The 20,594-nt window shown below is 34.4% G+C and overlaps 1 protein-coding gene across 1 annotated transcript; it reads left to right on the top strand.

The window, feature by feature from the left end:
* The first annotated feature begins 1,542 nt into the window (after positions 1 to 1,542).
* LOC130214635 (multidrug and toxin extrusion protein 1) lies at positions 1,543 to 20,103 on the top strand. Its single transcript, XM_056446412.1, has 17 exons — positions 1,543 to 1,918; positions 2,612 to 2,713; positions 2,794 to 2,862; positions 2,939 to 3,087; positions 3,291 to 3,333; positions 3,437 to 3,481; positions 5,855 to 5,952; positions 6,088 to 6,185; positions 10,450 to 10,563; positions 10,789 to 10,856; positions 12,797 to 12,905; positions 13,050 to 13,125; positions 13,343 to 13,412; positions 14,524 to 14,656; positions 17,675 to 17,769; positions 17,856 to 17,934; positions 18,022 to 20,103. Exons 1-17 carry the CDS (start codon positions 1,730 to 1,732, stop codon positions 18,255 to 18,257), a joined length of 1,773 nt encoding a protein of 590 aa, XP_056302387.1. The 5' UTR covers positions 1,543 to 1,729; the 3' UTR covers positions 18,258 to 20,103.
* The last annotated feature ends 491 nt before the right edge of the window (positions 20,104 to 20,594 follow it).

The raw sequence follows: 20,594 nt of genomic DNA, 5'->3' as shown, positions 1-20,594 counted from the left end.
TCTAGATTACGCTTATTTTAGCAAAATAAAATACGCCTTGATTTTAAAATGATTTAATTAGTACAGTAAGGTCTGACTTTGCTTGGACAAAAGTCTTGTCACTTAACAGAAATAATGTACAGTATAGAATATAAAGTCAAGGTGCAGTGGAAAAACAATTAATATTGTGTGTGACTCCCATGAGCTTGGAGGACTGCATCCATACATCTCTGACTCAAATAACTTATTAATAAAGTCATCTGGAATGCCAAAGAAAGCATTCTTGCAGGACTCCCAGAGTTCATCAAGATTCTTTGGATTTATCTTTAATGCCTCCTCCTTCATTTACCCCAGACATGCTCAATAATTTTCATGTCTGGTGACTGATCTGGCCAATACTTAGCACCTCAGGAACTTTGATGTGGAGGCTGAAGTATAAGAAGGGGTGCTATCCTGCTGAAGACTTTGCCCTCTCCTGTGGTTTGTACTGTAATGAGCAGCACAAATGTCTTGATACCTCAGGCTGTTGATGTTGCCATCCACTCTGCAGATCTATCGCATACCCCCATACTGAATGTGACCCCAAACCATGATTTTTCCTTCACCAAACTTGACTGTGAGAATCATGGGTACATGCGGGTTCCAATTGGTCTTTTGCAGTAATTGTGATGATTGGGATGCAGTTCAACAGATGATTCATCTAAAAAATCTACCTTCTGACACTTTTCCAAATGATCAACTAGAAGTCAGGTATTTAGTTGTTCGTACAACTGGGACCAATGACAAGACTATTGCCAGGTAGTGTACTCTTAATGTATGTATTTTTCTGTGATTTGTTAATGTTTGTTAAACTTTCCTTCCGCTTAGTCGCTGATTTATCAGGGGTTTGCCACAGTGGAATGAACCACCAATTACTCTGGCTGCTGCATAATATGTTTTATGCAGCAGTTGGCCTTCCGGCCACAACCCAGCACTGATAGTACACTAACGCATGAACCCCCAGTGCTGGAAAACCTATATACACTATTATTCTATAATACAAATATTAGGAAAAAAGAAAAATATATACTTACCAGCCACTTTAAAACCCAAGCACATTATGCCTTAAACACCAAGCTTGTGGGTTCAGGTCCCAGGAAAAGCAAGAACTGATAAAACGTGCATGTCCAAACCAATTTAACTTTCTTTGGATTCAAGTGTCTGCCAAATTCATAAATGTAATGAGATGGCGTGGTATTGCTCTTTGTAACACTGCAATTTATTATCTTGAGGAATTCATAATTAAATATTCCCTAATACACACTTTTGACATAGATGCCAGAGGTAAGAAAATGAGGGAAGTAAGCACAACTGAATCATCATAGTTATTTTAAAAGCTAATCCTGCCATGAATGATTCACTACAGTAGATGTATAATAATAAAAATGTTTTACAGCACGTTTTAAAATCCTCAAACTCTGTTGGTGACCTTTCTCTTTGAATGTTGGGGTCCCTTTAATGAAACCTGACCCGAGCACGCAGTGAGTCTGTTTATGTAATAACCTCGTGGAGTTGAGCAGCAGCAGCAGGCAGGGCTAAACTTACTACCACACTCTATTAAGTGTCTCCTCTATGACATCTTTACAGATGTCCTTCTGCAATGAACCTTTAACACAACATTGAACGCAGAACTTTTCCTGCAGATGCTGTGCTGTTCTGTGACCAACTATAAGCTGCTTTGTGGAAATTGAAAACTGTATACATAACGAAAATGGACAGTATTACCAGTTACAACGTAACTCAGGTGAATGGAGACACGAAACAGGAGAAATGTGACGATGTTCTGTCAACGTCAAGTACACAGAAGTTTTGTGGAGGATGTCGCAAGAAACTACGGAATTTGTTACCAGTCAATTATAAAAAAGAAATTGTAGAGCTGCTAAAACTGGCTGGACCAGTGGTGAGTATGAATAGAGTACATATTTTAGCTATGTCAGTTTTAAGTTATTTAAACTGATTAACTAACTGATATAAATATATATATATTTTTTACAATATTAATAATAGAGAATACACCCAAGGTCACATTTCTTAATATTAGTTACTACATAGTGATTTCGTTCATCTTGGTCATTTTTAATGTCGTTATTTTGATAAAAAGTACTTTTAATTTTAATATGACTACTGCATAGAAGTAATTCAAACGATTGCACTTTATTAGACAAAATAGTCAGTCGACATTGATTTGTAGAGATGACATCTTTAAAATTGAGGTTCATCAGATACAATGTTTTCATGTGTATTTGGTATTATCAGATATGATTTATTGGAAGACAATTTAAGTTAAATGTTTTGTCCGTATTTACATTTTTATGATAGTATTTTCCATAATATTGCCAGGCAGAAAAACTATCGAAAGACTATAGAGAGATTTTTGTTTTGCATCTAAATTCATCTAAGAATCCATATTAATATTTTGTTAGTCAACAACAAAAAATATTAGTTCAGAACTAATTGTCAGCTTCTCACGTTTGCTGTAAAATAGGGAACATGACATATACATATATTCACATAGTGTGGTTTTAATTTTGAAAAAGTGCAAAAGTCTAGAACTTGTTATCAGTTCCTGAAAATGTTTCTCTTTTTAATGCAGTTTATCTCTCAGCTGATGATCTTTCTGATCAGCTTCGTCAGCACTGTGTTTTGTGGACACTTGGGGAAAACTGAATTAGCCGGTGTGGCTCTGGCTATTGCTGTGAGTTTACAAATGAACTTTATTATAGTCTTTCATTAAAGCACTCGTTACATTAATAAATGCATCTTTATTGCTGACAGGTTATCAATGTGACGGGCATCTCCATCGGTTCTGGACTGGCGTCTGCATGTGATACCCTCATCTCTCAGGTCTGATAGTCAATGCTCAGTAATGTGAGTGTGAGCTGTGCTCGGGTGTCATTGAATTGAATTGTGTCTCCTGCAGACGTTTGGCAGTAATAATCTGAAGCGGGTGGGTGTGATACTGCAGAGAGGGATTCTCATCCTCCTGCTGGCCTGTTTCCCCTGCTGGGCGCTGCTCATCAACACAGAGCCCATCCTGCTGGCTGTCCGACAGAGTCCCAGTGTGGCCAGGTATCTCATTCAACACATTAGATTCCTGAATCTGCTGATTAAACAGTTGTTAGCATAAAACAGTGGTAGCAGATGATGCAAGTATTGTGAAATAAGGTTAATCTTGATGTCATATAATGTGGACGTGTGACAGTCACATGAATTTACAGTCTTGTCAGTTTTGTTAACTGTTTGTGAACTCTTCCTTCTGTCTCTCTCAACAGTCTGTCACAGCTCTATGTGAAAATATTCATGCCTGCTCTGCCTGTGAGTGACATATTATACATTTTAAATATTAATTCATATTATACAACAAAAATATATGTTGCTCTATATCTTGGTAATAATAACTAATATAAATATTTTTCAGGCTGCTTTTATGTATCAGCTGCAGGGACGGTATCTTCAAAATCAGGTAAACCCAGACTCTATTGTTATATCGAGTGTACATAAGATACACTTCACTTAAAATGCAGTTACATTAAAGGGATAATTCACAAAATAAGAAAGTTCTGCTATCAATTACCCACCCTCGAACTGTTTAAATCATAATATTGACTTTTTTTGTTCTGTTAAACACAAAAGAAGATATTTTAAAAAATGTTGAAAAAGAGGGCTGTGCGATTAATCGAATCGCTACTGTGATTTGAAATGTTGTGGTTAGCTAATCACAAGAGGCTGCGATATGAAATATTTACAGTTGAAGTCAGAATTATTAGCCCCCCTGAATTATTAGCCCCCTGTTTATTTTTTTCCCCAATTTCTGTTTAGCGGAGAGAAGATTTTTTTCAACCCATTTCTAAACATAATAGTTTTAATAACTCATCTCTAATAACTGATTTATTTTGTCTTTGCCATGATGACAATACATGATATTTTACTAGATATTTATCAAGACACCTCTATACAGCTTAAAGTGACATTTAAAGGCTTAACTAGGGTAATTAGGCTAACTAAGCAGGTTAGGGTAATAAGGCAAGTTATTGTATAACGATGGTTTGTTCTGTAGACTATCGAAAAAAGCTTCAAGGAGCTAATAATTTTGACCTTAAAATGTTTTTTAAACAATTAAAAACTGCTTTTAATCTAGCCAAAGTAAAACTAATAAGATTTTCTCCAGAAGAAAAAATGTTATCAGACATACTGTGAAAATTTTCTTGCTCTGTTAAACATCATTTGGGAAATATTTAAAAAGGAAAAAAATTCAAAAAGGGTTAATAATTCTGACTTCAACTGTATGTATTATTTAATTTCCCCCACCCAGAGCAAATGCGTGACTGCCATCTGTTTGTAACAGTCTTACTAGCCAATTGAGTGAACACACTTTCGTTCTGCCCAATCAGAATTGCACAACCGAACAATGCAGAATGCCCACAATAAAAAACAAAAAAACAAACAGGAAAGAGTGGACGAGTGGGATGATGACATCTACTGCTTCAGAAGCATTAATAGACGAATTAATATTAAAGAAAAACAGGACATCAGTAATATAGGAATATTTTGTTTTCAAAGTCACAGACAAAGAAGAAAAACAGGTAATTTATAACAATTCTTGCCACAGCACAAGGAAATACAACAACCAGCCCCTAAAAAAGCACCACAGGCAGCTATATAAGAAGTGTCTTGCTAAAAAGTCTACTGAAAGTATTGCCAGTGACACTCAATCTGGTAGCAAGCAACAGCAAAATATAATTTCAGAGTTATTTCAGCCATGTTACTTTGCTGAGTGTTCTGGATTTTTATTATTATTTTTTTTTAGTTTTTATAATAAGCTACACTATGTCCCTAATTTGAGTTTCAACAATTCACACTTAGCTTATGATTGATTATTAAACGTGTTTGGCATGCTGTCTCGGGAGAGAGCCCTGAGCTCATAAGATCCTCGAGCCCAGGGCTCCCTCCTGTTGCAGGGGGAGAGGGGAGTTTGAGCTCTGGTAGATCTCGAGTGATCCTCTCGAATTTAGTTTATAAATAAACCCCACTTAACTTGTTTACTGAAAGGTAAGGTCATTTTATTTGTTTACTGTTTGCTCTAATGAGTGTTTCATTTCTGAATATTTAAAAACAAATTTGAATAAATGTTTGAGTAAGTTAATATTTTTTCAGTTCATTGTTTTAACTAACACTCACTGCATTTTAGCAGTAAGAAGCTGCGATACAGATTATTGAGCTGAAGCTTGACTACAAAATTAAATCGCAAATCAAATTAACATCACAATTAGATGTTTTCCCCAAATTGCACAGCCCTATTGGAAACCATTGACATCGAAAGTAGGCTAAACAATTATTATGGATGTCATTGGTTACAGGTTTCAACATTCGTCAAAATATCTTCTTTTGTGTTCAACAGAACAAAAAAAAAACTTTTATTCAATGGTAAATAAATGATGACTGAATTTTCATTTTTGAGTGATCTTTAACTTTAAAGAGCTATTTCAACCTGATTTAATGAATACACTTTTTTGTTGTATAAATAAATGTATTAAAGTGGTTTAGAAATATTATATAATGATTTTGACTTGAATAATACTAGTCAATATACTGATTTTGCATTTAGAACTAATTCCTAAAACCCTAAATATAGATTAATAGTTAAAGGAAATTATGGGTCAATTAAAATGGCATATTAACTTTACACCAAACTTGATTTCTGATTGAATGACTGGAATATTGTTCCAGGTTCACCAGAAATGTTTATCCAAGTTACTTGCTGAAATCACATTCACCTAATTTGGATGAGACTTATTCAGTGTACATGTGTGTGATTGTATGTGTATTGTTTGTTTAGGGTATTATCTGGCCTCAGGTGATCACAGGAGCCGCAGGGAACATCCTCAATGCTTTAATAAACTACATCTTCCTTCATCTGCTTGAACTTGGTGTGGCGTAAGAAGCTAACTAGATTTATTTTAGAATGTTTCCTGGGATCTTGTTGTCACTTTTTAGATCCTTAAAAGTGTTTATAAGATCAGAATTTCTTTTCTGACTGGCATTGCTTTTTTTCTTATTATTAACCAATAGCGGATCTGCTGCTGCAAACACCATTTCCCAGTATTCCTTGGCTGTGTTTCTTTACGTGTACATCCGCTGGAAAAACCTGCATAAAGCCACCTGGGATGGTGAGTGTTTATCAGTTACTTTTTTGAAGAGGCCTTATGTTTTATCTGAAACACAAAAATGAAAAAACTTATGGGTGTTCAAGAAATGCATATAAATGCATCTTATAATAATAATAATAATAATAATAATTTATTTTCATATAGCACCTTTAAAACTAGCTTTTAAGTGGCTATTTAAAATACTTTGAATGTTTTATATTTTGTTACAGACACACAGTGTCATCCTGCAACTGTTTTGCAGCATATGAAATGTCCCAAACACTATTTTTAACTGTCCAAAATTGGGAAAAAAAATTGTTTTTACTCTCTGATAGTCAAAGCAAGTGCAAAAAAAATTCTATGTTAAATATGCATTAAAAAACATTCAGGAAAATGTGTTTTATGTAAATTCCAACCATGAGTCCACATATATGGACATCATTTTTCTCTAAAAGTACATTGTATCAAAAGATGATATTTAGGTTGTTATTCTAACTAGGATCTAATTAGCCCAAATAGCAAAGAGAAATAAAAAGTGCATGTAAAAAAACACGTAGGGCCTTAAGAGGTTATTGGGGTATATGCACAGCTAGTGGTTTTCAGCCAATGATAAACTTCCGGTGAAAGCTTAATGTGAATTTGATCAAGTTCCTTTTACAGCATTGATGTTAATGTCATTACAATACACTCAGTTAAATAGATCTAAGCATTAATTTAGTTGTTCAAAAAACAGGATGAAAGAGTGTACTGCTAGTGCCATCAGGATCAGCAGGCGAGTACAGAAACTCTTTTGAAAATACTGGGGTAAAATAAATATATTTTAAAGACATGGCAGAAAAATGGAATGGAAGCAGCGCTTCTTGTCCAGTCTGAGACCCACTTTATATCATATATCTATGAGGCAGTGAAGACCACTGATTTTTAAAGAAATCAGACCTTAAACGTGGCAATTTTAGAATGGAAAGACAGTTCACTAGAAGTACTGAGGCTGGCTGGCTGGCTGACTAAAATGAAAAGTTTGTGTGCATATAGCCCATTCTCAAAGCGATTTACACTTAAGATAAAAGGAAAGTAGAAAAACAGTTATCCAGAGGTTATACAATATTAAATAAAAATAAAACAAGTTAGATATTAACACTGCGAGTTAATTTTGAGACAACTGAGAGGATTCTTGCATACATAAATCTGGTTATAAAGATTGCTTAAACATTACATGTTACTGTAATTGATTAAAAAAAATTTAATCAGTTACATGATTTTTATTCAAAACATTTTCACATTGCAGAGTTATTTTAAAGATGGTTACATAACTTGTAGGAGCAATGTGTAACATGTTTATGTGCTGTGCAGAGCATGTTCTTTTCCTTTTTAATATTTGACCAGAAAGCGTAGTGTACTGTGTGACTGTTTAAGATAATCCAGGGGAGAGTTCACTACAATGTTTCTGATGAGTCACTTGTCATCAGGGTTATTCTACAGGATTCCCTTGGGTCATGGAATATCATGGAATTTTAAAAAGTCTATTCCAGAAAAAATTCTAGGATGTTTATATATTTTTGTCCAAGACATGCGATATCAGGGATTTTTGTTTGTCAACTAAAATTTTAGTTTCCTTTTATCAAAATGTTATTTTTTCTGTACCATAATTTTAATATTATGCTGTTTCATACCTATCCGCTTGTTAAGTCATGATGTATTGGTGACATATGGAGACTAATTCTGGGTCGAGCCGCTACTCATTTGAATTGAGAAAATATTTATTTATGACCTCTTTTCAGTCCTATCACACATTATAGTCAATTTGATATAACATCATGGTGTACAGTACATTCTCTAGACTTGCTGCATCACAGACATTATTATTATAACAATATATATAATTAAATGAATCACTTTCTGGTCTTCTGATATTGGGCATGGGATTTTCGAAAGTATTAAATCGCTTTGTAAACATTTATTATTACCAGTTGTCTAGTCTTCCCATACATTTTAATAGAGCGCTCGGACCCGGAAGCTGCTTTGCTTGTTGTCACACTTAACAAGCGAATCGTCAAGGTTAGGCTTTTTGCAGTTGTTTCATATTTCTTTCTTTTAATGCTTATCAACTGGCAGTCAGGGAAGTCAAATGCAGTCACTAAGCTCTACATGTTAACTTAGGCCAAAATGCCATAGTCAGTGATGGACGTAATTAGTTACTGTAATTAGTAACTGTAATTAAATTACTTTTCCTTTGAAAGAGTAAAGTTTTTACTCTATTATTGAATTACTGTCGCTTATAAAGTACTTCCGTTAAATACTGTGCATACTGTATACATATACATTGACTGTACCAGGGGCGTAGCAACCAGGGGGGACGTGGGGGATACGTCCCCCTCACTTTTAGAGACAGACGATTTAGGAACAGGTGACTAATAATTATATGAATGTAAACTTTTGGATCTCATACAGCTGTCCCCCCACTTTTAAAATACTGGCTATGCCCCTGGACTGTACATACTGTACATATTCAACAGTTTCATATAAATCAATTCAGAGAAGCAGAATGTTTTCATATTGTATAAATATTATTTGCAGAATAATTCAATTTAAAAGGTTACATTTATCACAAGATCAATGCACATCTACAAATTGCAGTGACATTAGAAATCTGGGTGTCATCTTTGATAGAGCTCTGTGTTTTAATAGCCATGTTAAGTCTGTTGTTCGTACATGCTTTTTCCATCTGAGGAACATTGCAAAAATCTGAAATATTGTTTCAAAGGAAGAGATGGAGATGCTTGTCCATGCCTTTATCTCTTCACGGTTGGACTATTGTAATGTTCTGTTCACTTGTCTGAACAAATCTTCAATAAAGCTATCGCAAGTTGTGCAGGATACAGCTGCGATGCTTTTAACCAACACTAATAGGAGGTCGAACATTACTCCTGTGCTTCATTGGTTTCCTATTATTTTTACAGTAAATTTTAAAATTCTGGTAATTACGTAGAGAGCTCTGCATGGTCAGGCCCTCCTTTATATTCAAGATCTTTTACATAGTCACTCCTGCGGCCGGTCTATGAGGTTACCAAGCAAAGACCTTGTTGCCATTCCCAGACTGGGTTGTGTTCTGTGTTGTGGCCCCAGGGCACTGGAACTATCTCCCTCTAGCACTGAGAAGTCTGGGATCAGTTGAACTTTTTAAAAAACATTTAAAGACATATCTTTTTGGTCAAGCTTTAAGTTAACAGTATAGTGAGCTGGTTTTACATTGGTTTTTCTGTTATTGGATTTTTAACTTGTTTTAATACGTTTTCTTTTATTGATATGTTTTCTTTTATCTGTTTTCAGGATTTCTTTTATTGTAAAGCACTTTGTGAGTTAATGTCTTTGAAAGGTGCTATATAAATACACCTTTACTTATGCTTATGAAACAATTAACTGAGTAAGAAGTGAATGAGAATACATGGAATGTTTTTAATGATGTCATTGCTTTGAAATGACATTTTAACATTTTTAAGTGTTACTTTTTTATTAAATAAAACTAAAAAAGATTTAAAGAATTAACAGTTTAATTTCAACTATCTACACACTGAGATTCATATGGGTTTTTAGAATTGAGTAAAATAATTTATTACTTATTGAGAAACTAAGTTACTTTTCAGACAAGTGATTAGACAAGTAATTGAAATACAGTTTTAATGATGTAATGAATAATTACTGGCCAGGATAATATACATTTTATGAGCTTTGGCTTCAAAAAGACTGCTTCAAAGACTTGGCGTTAAAAAGTAGATGAGAAAAAAGCTAAATGTAAAGTTGGGAGCACTCCACAGCACAGAAACACCTTAGATCCTTTTCAAAATCTTCAGCTGTGGTTCTCATATTGTGCATAAAGTCATCCAAAATGATAATCAAGCTAAAACTATTTTAATAATGTTCTTATTTTGACAGATTATATTATTATTTATTATTTATTATCTGTTTTTTGTCCTGTCTCTGTAATCCTGTTGCACTGTAGAAGCTCTGTCACGAAAACAAATTCCTCGTATGTGTGAACATACCTGGCAATAAAGCTCTTTCTGATTCTGATTCTGATTATATTATAAATATGTAAACACAACAGCAACATCTTTTCTATTCATAAGATATAATGAAAATTCATTTTTTAGTCAGTGTAAATTCAGGGAATTTGACATTTAGCTTAAAGTGGGAACCCTGCTTTGAAAACTTTCTTATTTCATAAACAGTGTTGGAATTGACCTGATCTTCATCTGCCATCTCTCTCTCTCTCTCTCTGTGGTTTTAGGCTGGTCTCGTGACTGTTTGCAAGAATGGGGTGCCTTCATCCGTTTGGCTTTTCCCAGCATGCTCATGCTTTGTGTGGAGTGGTGGACTTATGAGATTGGTGGATTCCTGGCAGGTTTGCAAACTACTGTATATTATAGTCCACCCAAAACTGAACAGCTGTTAATTTACTCACCCACAGGCCATTCAAATTATAGGTAAATTTGTTCCTTGGTAGAACATTAAAGAATATTTTAGATGAAAATGTAGTCATTTGGGATTCATAAAATCAAGTAAATGAACAGAAATTCTTCATCTGTTCTTTTAAATGTGTGATTTTGATGATATTTTTGGGTTGTAGGGCTCATCAGTGAGACAGAGCTGGGAGCCCAGTCAGTTGTGTATGAACTGGCCACTATTGCATATATGGTAGGTGTAATAAGTTACTTGAGAAGTAAGAAACTATACACATATTTTGGTTTCAGGATCTCCTCAGACCCAACAGTGCCTACTGTTTGCTGGTCAATGGGTCAGGATATTACCGTTACATAAATACGAAAGATAAACTGAAATCAGAACCTGTTGACAAAACTGTGGAACTAAGAAGTGTTTCATTTCTGTTTTCCCACATTACTTTAAGTATCTATTTCCTTTGGCAAATAGTATATTGTTATCCTCTGCATGGGTGGTGAAAACAGATACATGGGTTGATGGCAGCAACCAAATCATACATTGTAACCAAAGCGATGTTCACACTGTCAGACCAAAACCCATCATTTGTGTATCTGATTAAAAGGATCTAAATGGTTGATCTGTCATCTTTATGTGTATTCCTGTGGTGCTATTTGCATTTATGGAATCTCTGCTTTGGTTTCTATGGCAGATTATAAAAGTCATGTCAATTCATTGCTGTGAATAATATCTGCACCTTAAGTTCTACTTCACTTGTTATTTTGCTTTGTTATATACGTTGTCTTATGCCTTTTGGGGCTCCCCCATAATACTAGAGAGTGATAGATGTACATTTATGAATGAAAATAAAGGTTTTACTGCATGTTAGTTTGTTTAATTTCTTCAAGTTTATGCGCTGAAGAACTAAAAGGGATAGTTCAGCCAAAATGACTATTTACTCACTCTCAAGTAGTTTCAAACATTTATGTAGTTTCAAACATATTTATCTTTCCTACTTTGAACGCCAAAGAAGATATTATGAATAAAACTGAAAACTTGTAATTATTGACTTCCATTGTAGGAAAAACAAATACTATGGAAGTCAGTGGTTACAGGTTTCCAGCTTTTTTCAAAATCTTATTTTGTGTTCAACTGAAAAAAGAAAGTCAAACAGCTTTGGATCAAGTAAAGGGTGAGTAAATAATGAAAAAAATATACTTCAAATGTATTTTATTTAGTTTATTTGGGGAAAACACTGAATTGTTGAATTATCTTGGTAATGTCAAACACCAGAGCTGCCAGACTCAAACCGATTTGCAGAAATTTATTTTGAATTGGATATAAATATGATAGGATTCCAATGAAATATGGCAAAAAAATGCAGAGTCATACTCTTAATAAGGATTATATACACTAGTTTTTTTTTATTTCTACATAAATTTGCTAAAGTCTTCACTAAGTATTCTATTTATTTATTTATTTATTTATTTATTTATTTATTTATTTATTTATTTATTTATTTATTATTTGCATGTTTGCCTGAAGGGCATGCACAGGAATCTAGTTGCACAGCACACTTTACTGAAGATGCAGATTTCTCCTCGAGAGAGGGTTTTGTGAGGTCAAACTTGAAGTCTGCAACAGTTGCTAAGCAACCACATCTTTAATCCACCCTCTAATTGAGATTATTAAATCAAGCACCAGGAATAACCAAAATGCATGTTCAAAATACTCTCTTAACCCAAATAGTTGACTTAACTAGAATATTGTGTGGCTCTATTTTAACGATCTATGCTCTCAGTCTAGAGCACATGGCGCAAAAGCATTAAGAGCATGTCCGAATCCACTTTTACTATTTTAAGGATGGAAAAATACGCTCTGGTCATGGTCTAACAGGGTTGTGCTTATTCTCTTAATGAGTTATGGGTGTGTTTTGAGCATAACGTGCATTAAACCATTCAGAGACTCGTTTCCCATTCCCTTTTAAAAGTCAGTTGCGTCACACCATGGCGCATTTACTATTTACATTGCGGACTTTGTAAGTGGAAAAAATGAATGCTTCACTAGCGAGAGAACAGTTAAACAGGCCATTTGCTAGGATAAAGGATGAGCCTCCTCCATTCGGCCTTTTTCTTTCTGCTTACTTTACTTACATTTTTTATATTGTTATTTAGTTTTTCATTATCTTGACTTTTCAGTTTCCTCTGGGATTTGCGGTGGCCGCCAGTGTGAGGGTGGGAAATGCTCTTGGAGCTGGAAACACAGAACAAGCCAAACTGTCTGCTAAAGTAGCTTTAGTCTGTGGAGGTTTGTGGCCATTTTTACATCTTTTCTATAAATGATGCTTCATTTCTCACACCTAATAATTTCTCAGTATGTATGCATGTATTAAAACACATTAAATAAATGTTGCTAATTATGGCAATAATTTTATTACCGTTTCTTTTCTAGTACTTGTTTCCTGTGTGGTTGCCACCCTCATTGGAAGTACCAAAGATGTTATTGCATACATTTTTACCACAGAGGAGTAAGTATTTTCAACGATTGATTTTGCTAAATAAAAGTATAACACTTTACATTGGGTATTGTTTATTTATAATTACTATATATCAATAAGGTCACTATTCATTTGAATAGGAGATACCTCAGAATGATTTGGCAGCCCACCTTCTAAATAGAATTGACTCTTTATGCTTTAATCAATAATATTCTTACATCTGTACTAAACTATCTCTCTCACACAGGGAAATAGTGAGCAGAGTATCACAGGTCATGATCATGTACGGCTTCTTTCATCTGTTTGATGCCATAGCGGTAAGATATTCAAGTAAATTCTGCACCAGAGAAGATAATGTATATTATATCTTATTTCAATTAAAAAATCATTTAATGTTGTAAGCAAAATTGATATATGTATATCTTATTGTGCATTTATTTTTCTTTTGTTATTTGGTTTTGGTATATTTAGGCTGTTTTGTTAGGTTAGCATTTTGTAAATAATTTATTTTAGTGGCTATTAAACAGATATAATATGTATTTATTTAACAACATATTATGAAATTGCTGTGATAATCTAAAACAGTGTTTCCCAAAGTGGGGAACGGGACCCCCTGGGGGGTTGTGGGACAATGGGGTCGCTTGGTGATTTTCAAAAATCAAATAAATTTGACATTTTATTTGAAGATAAAAATAGTTACATTCAAAATACAAATAAAAAACAACATCAGCCTTACGTTTATATATTTTTTCCATTTGATTGGTACCCCTGGGGTGTTTATGTTGATTCAAGACACAGTCCGTTTTAGCATATTGATTTTATGCCACCAGCCTAAACTTTCTGAAACCTTTACGGCACTCACGTACATTAAAAATAAATGCGGGCCTAGACTAAATATGGGCCGATGATCTTCAAGTGGAAGTCCACAAAATTAAACCAAGGAAATACTTGTGCTGAAAACATTGTGACTGCTGATCTCATTAGGTGAGGTTAAATTAAATTAAATAAACAAAAATTGAAACGAAATGGTTGTTAGACTGTTGCACTTTTTTGTGTAGTCAATATGCTCATGTTTATATAGGCCTATTAGTGTGTGTTAGCTGTTTGTATGTTTATAACCACCTCCAAAATTAGTGGGGATTGTATTTTTAGGGGTCGCAGGTGGAAAAGTTTGGGAACCTCTGATCTAAAACATTTAAATAAACAAGCTCTTTCAATCTTTTTCATTTAGAACAATTAGCCTATTTTTCTCATCTGCTTTACTTAACAAACTATAGTCAGCTTTATTTTAAAGTGTAGTAGAAAAAAGGAGAAATGTTCCAATTTCAATGTCTCTTTATATTACTTTATACTTTAACTTTATATATGTCAGAAATTTTAACTTGACAATTAGACAATAGTCAAAGTAAGTTTTTCCTCTGTCTGTAGGGCATTACCGGTGGCATTGTCAGAGGTGCTGGAAAACAGCTGCTTGGTGCTCTCTGTAACATTGTGGGATATTATTTTGTGGGATTCCCGACTGGAGTGTCTCTGATGTTTGCGCTCAGCATGGGAATAATCGGTAGGTGATTACAAACACATTGAAGTGTTGCCAATCTAATCACACGTGGACAGAGCTGAAAGCAATTTCAAATGTTGTGTAAAATATATTGAGCTTTTATCCTCTTTTGGAGTTGAAAATGAATTTTTTGATTGTTTAGACTCCTTCATACTTTCAGCCTAAATCCAATTTCTGTGCATAATAAGAAATCAAATGGAAACCAGATGAACCCCTACAACCCAAGCAATCCCTTGGGTTCCTATGTTTTGATTTTATTTTGCATGGTTTTGTTGTCCCTTTGTCAATTAAATAGTTGTGCCACAGGATCTGTAGAGCTTCAATACACGCTGTGGACAGTGAATAATTTATATCAGGTTTCATCAGAATCAAAAATAGTCAGCAATAATAGGGGTTTGTAATGAGGTTAAAGCTCACAGTTCAAGGGAATAAAGTGGCAGGAATTGGTGAACAATTGAAACCTTAGACTTAAAAAAAATCAAATAATCATAAAAACACAAGTAAAGCAGCAGCCTCTCATGGAAGACAGCTGCATAAACAGAATCAAAACCTCAACATACTTTATTTCATTAAATAACATTAACAAAAATTAATAAATGCTGTAATAAATGTAAAGTTCAGTGTTTGTTTGTCTAATGAAAGTGAAAATACATATAAAAATTAATTAAACCCTGAATTGTGATAAATAAATGCTGTACAAGTATTATTCATTATTAATTTATATTAGTAAATACTATAATTAACCAATGGAACCTTACTGTAAAGCATTAGTACATTTATTTAGCTGAAAAAGTTACAGTTAAAGGTGTCATGCACTACCTGAAAAAAGTCTTGTCACCTAACCAAGTTTTTTTGAACAACATATAATAACTTGACTTCTAGTTGATCATTTGCTATTAAAAGTGGCTTATATGAAAGGCAAAGGCCTCTAGATTACGCTTATTTTAGCAAAATAAAATATGATCATGTCTTGATTTTTAATTATTAATTAGAACAGTAAGGTCTGACTTTGCTTAGACAAAAGTCTTGTCACTTAACAGAAATAATGTCCAGTATAAAATTTAAAGTCATAGCGCAGTGGAAAAACAATTAATATTGTGTGAATCCCATGAGCTTGGATGACTGCATCCATACATCTCTGCAACGACTCAAATAACGTATTAACAATGTCATCTGGAATGGCAAAGAAAGCACTCAGAGTTCATCAAGATTCTTTGAATTCATCTACAATGCCTCCTTCTTCATCTTACCCCAGACATGCTAAATAATGTTCATGTCTGGTGACTAGGCTGGCCAATTCACTTTTTCAAATGATCAACTAGAAGTTAAGTTATTATTTGTTGCTCTTACAACTGGGCTCGACGACAAGACTTTTGTCAGGTAGTGTGGAATAAAAATCTGGATACACCTAGGCATAGTAATAAGTTAGTACATGGAAATGACATACCTGAGCCTCAAACACTATTGTTTCCTCACTCTCATGTAAATCCTGTGAGTGTAAAATCCCAGTTAAAATCAGGTCATTCGGAACAAATCACAGACTTTGACAATCCACACAGCATCATTAATATGCATGCATCTAGCAGCGTTTGATTGGCCACAACATTACTTAGTGAGATTACAACAATGGTAATTTTCTCTTATATTTGAGTTTACCTATGCTTGAATTATACTTACCATGTATGTAAGACACTTATTTTGAAATAAGAAAGCTCTAAGTTAATGCCATCTGGCATGTAGTATCTTATCTCATCACAGCTCATTGTCAGAATCCAAAATTCTGAAAGACAGATTACACATTTATTCAGCACCCCGAATAGACATAAGGTCTGTTTAACTCACAGGTGTCAAATCCAGTTCCTGGAGGGCCGCAGCTCTGCACAGTTTAGTTCCAACCCTGCTTCAACACACTTACCTGTAGGTTTCAAACAAGCCTGAAGGACTCAATTAGTCTGTTCAGGTGTGTTCAATCAGGGTTAAAGCTAAACTATGCAGAGCTGCGGCCTTCTGGGAACTGGATTTGACTATATAGTTTATTAGTTTAGCGTGTATAGTGTTACATTTGTTGTATATGTTTGTAACGAGGCACTGACATCAGTATAAAAGTGTTTAATGCACATTTAGGCGTTGTTTCAAATCAGTCAGCTCTTACTGGGATTTTTCTGGTGTGAAAGGATGCCAATAAACTTCAAAATCTCATCAGTTTATGCTGAGATTGATAATAATTCATATTTATATTTATTAAAACCACATAGTACAACTCTAAATACATCTCTGTAAGTCAAGTATAATTATAATTTAATCTAGACTTCATATCCAACACAATTCAGAAGCAAACTAGGTTACTCTGGTGGCATAAAGGTAGCTCCTTCTAGCTAAAATAAACCTCTACTACATGAAAAGATAATCATTTAACAAGGAATCTACTCAGTTTGTTCAAATAATTTTTTGACATCTGAAGTATGATTATGTTTCACGTGTTTATTTTACATCACGCTGTGTGTGTGTGCGTTTTCTGTGTGCTTTTATATGGGTGGACAATGTTGTACTCTATTAGGGTGGTTTATGAGGACATGGCTGATGTCCATGTAATTCAAAATGTTTTTCAATCACACTTAACGGCGTTGTTTGACATTTAAAATTTGCCACAGGTTTAATGTGAGGGTTGAGTTTAGGAGCAGGGGTGGGGTAGACCTATTCAATAAGTGTTTTTTACTGTATAAAATACATTGCATCTGTGGTGAGCCCCTATAAACCACCAATACGAACATGTGCATGTGTGTGTGTATGTTTGTGCTTCGATTATGGTCAAAACTGAGCTTTTCATTCTTAGTGTAATGACTGTGGTTATAAATGAACATATAGAACAGTTTCTGGAGAATATTTGCATTTATCTAAGCTATTATCTAAGCTAACTTAAAAGTGCCATATTAAATCAATGGCACTTTTAAGGTTTTGACTGTCTCAGGAGTACAATCATGACACAAAAGTTGGTATTAATCAACATTTTGAATTTCTTAGGCCTCTGGATTGGCTTTTTCGGTTGTGTCTTCCTACAGTCTTTGTTCTTCATCATCCTCATTTACAAACTGGACTGGAAAAAAGCAACTCAAGAGGTAAAATGTTGTTTCTCTTCCAAGTCTACAGTGTATAGTTGGGTTTGGATTTGGATTAGCTAGAGTTTTTGTCTTCTCGTTTTCAGGCTTTGATCAGAGCAGGTGTTCAACTCACTGAGACCAAAGAGGAATCCTTTGGTTTGGAAAATAAGGGCTGCACTGAAGGTACTGTCTGTCTGTGCTGCTCTATATGATGATGTTTATTATGTTTCTTTCAATGCTGACTTTCTTTATTGATTGAATATTAAACAGAAACAGCAAAGGAGCCTCAGCTCACTGAAGAAGGCCAGACAGATGCAAACACAGACCTGGAAGGACTCAATAAAGGAGGAGGAGGAATATCTGAGGCTGGTGCAAAGACCACAGTTGGGGCGGTTTTGACCACCAAACAGCTCGTTGTTCGTCGAGGACTTGCAGTTTTGTTAATGCTGCTTATATTAACTGGAGGAATTGTGTTAAATGAGATGCTCATTAGATTTCTTAGATGAGCATAATTAATACAGGGCTTTAACTGCAATGCAATTTTAAAACAATCCACCAAAGCAGATTTCATATTTTGATAGGTTAAAAATGTTGTATTTATTTTTCTATTTATTTTTAATTCCATGCAGCCGTTTTAAGCTCTCTTATATCTGTTTTGTTAATTATATCATGGTACTTGCTTTGTGAAAAACTGTCCTGGGATAGTTTTTTATCTATTTAAAGAATAAATGTGACAAGCTGTAATGGTTACTTAACGTTCATTATATACCGTTGAAGTCAGAATTATTAGCCTGCCTGTTTATTTTTTCCCCCAATTTCTGTTTAACAGAGAGAAGATTTTTTTCAACACATTTCTAAACATAATAGTTTTAATAACTCATTTCTAATAACTGATTTCTTTTATCTTTGCCATGATGACAGTAAATAATATTTGACACTTCTATACAGCTTAAAGTTACATTTAAAGGTTTAACTAGGTTAATTAGGTTAACTAGGCAGGTTAGGGTAATTAGGCAAGTTATTGTATAATGATGGTTTGTTCTGTAGACTATCGAAAAAAATATAGCTTAAAGGGGCTAATAATATTGACCTTAATGTTTTTTAAAAAACTAAAGACTGCTTTTATTCTAGCCGAAATAAAATAAATAAGACTTTCTCCAGAAGAAAAAATATTATCAGACATACTGTGAAAAATTCCTTGCTCTGTTAAACATAATTTGGGAAATATTTAAAAAAGAAAAAAAAATCAAAGGGGGGCTAATAATTCTGTATATATATTATGTATATAGTTATTTTACCAACATATAGTGTATTTGATTTTGGTCATATAAAGTAAAATCAGAGTTTTCAGATTCTATATAGCACCAAATAACTGACATCAGTCTCAAACATCAGAATGTGTGTTAAATAGGTGTCACAGACGAATGTCAGTTGTTAGTTTTTCAACAGTGCACCTGCTCTTAGTAGCCTGAAAAATTATATTTATTTAAGTTTTGACGGCTTAACCTTTATTTAGCTCACTCACTTCAGTTGATCATTGATTTTTGTACAGTTCTGTTACAGTCAATTTAGATGTAAGTGAATCTCAACTTGTTATAATAAAAAAAAGTTAGAAAGCCTGCAGAACTCTGTACTTGACTGAAACTCCAGCATTTGATCTGTGAGTGAATTCTGACTCAATCAACAGCTATATTTGTGATTTGCTGCTTTTAGCACCACCGCAAACACTTTAAACTAATTTGAAATGCTCTCCAGAGGGCAAACCAATCATTTCCATCAGGGGTGGGGAAATGAGACTATGGGGCCCAGAGGCTTATGGAGACAATACTGTGGGGAAGGATTGGAATGCGTACCCAGATTTGTCAAACTATTGAACGTGATTTTGGCTGAGGGGGCCGGAAGTAAAAGCCTGTGCACGGGGACCAGAATCCCAAATGACACAGCTGAGAAATTAGCCTGTGTATTATATACCAAAAACATTTGTGCCATGATTAGACAAAGCTAAATTTATGATGCAAATTCTGTGCAATTTCTATCAACTTCTTTTGCAATTTCTGTTCTGTGCAATTTCTATCAAATAATATCAACATAATTGATATTATGTGCAATATCTCTTTTCAAGCAATTCTAATTGGTTATTAATAACTGATGTATTCAGAACAAAAATATATATATTCTGTATATCTGGTGACACCTTATGTTTAGATACTAGACATTGAATGCAAAGAGCAGGATTTGAGAAAACAATGTGAATAGCTTAGCAACAGTTTAATATTGCATCATTTTTACTGTGAATGCAAAATGTAACCAGAGAGCAGTTTATCTCCACAAGTTTTCAATAAATGTTTCTACCTGAACAAAACTACAGCCTCCTAAAATGACTTGACTATGAGCATTATAAAATACATACATCATAGAGGTCATTGGTGCCAATCATTCTACAACACACTTACAATGGTTTTGATACACAGCCCAAAGCTAGAGAACATTCATTCATTTGCTTTTCGGCTCCTCCCTTTATTAATCAGGGGTCGCCACAGCAGAATGACCCGCCAACTTATCCAGCATATGTTTTACGCAGCGGATGCACTTCCAGCCGCAACCCAACACTGGGAAACAACCATACACTCTTGCATTCACACACATACCCTACGGCCAATTTTGTTTAGTCAATTCACCTGTATCACATGTTTTCGGACTGTGGGGGAAACTGGAGCACCCGGAGGAAACCCACACGAACACAGGGAGAACATCCAAACTCCACCCAAAATTACCAACTGACCAGCGACCTTCTAACTGTGAGGGGATCGTGCTACCCACTGTGCCACAGTGACTCCCTGCTA

Source organism: Danio aesculapii, chromosome 21, assembly GCF_903798145.1.
Source record: "Danio aesculapii chromosome 21, fDanAes4.1, whole genome shotgun sequence".
NCBI classification, from domain to species: Eukaryota; Metazoa; Chordata; class Actinopteri; order Cypriniformes; family Danionidae; genus Danio; species Danio aesculapii.
This window is presented reverse-complemented; position numbering and strand designations above follow the sequence as displayed.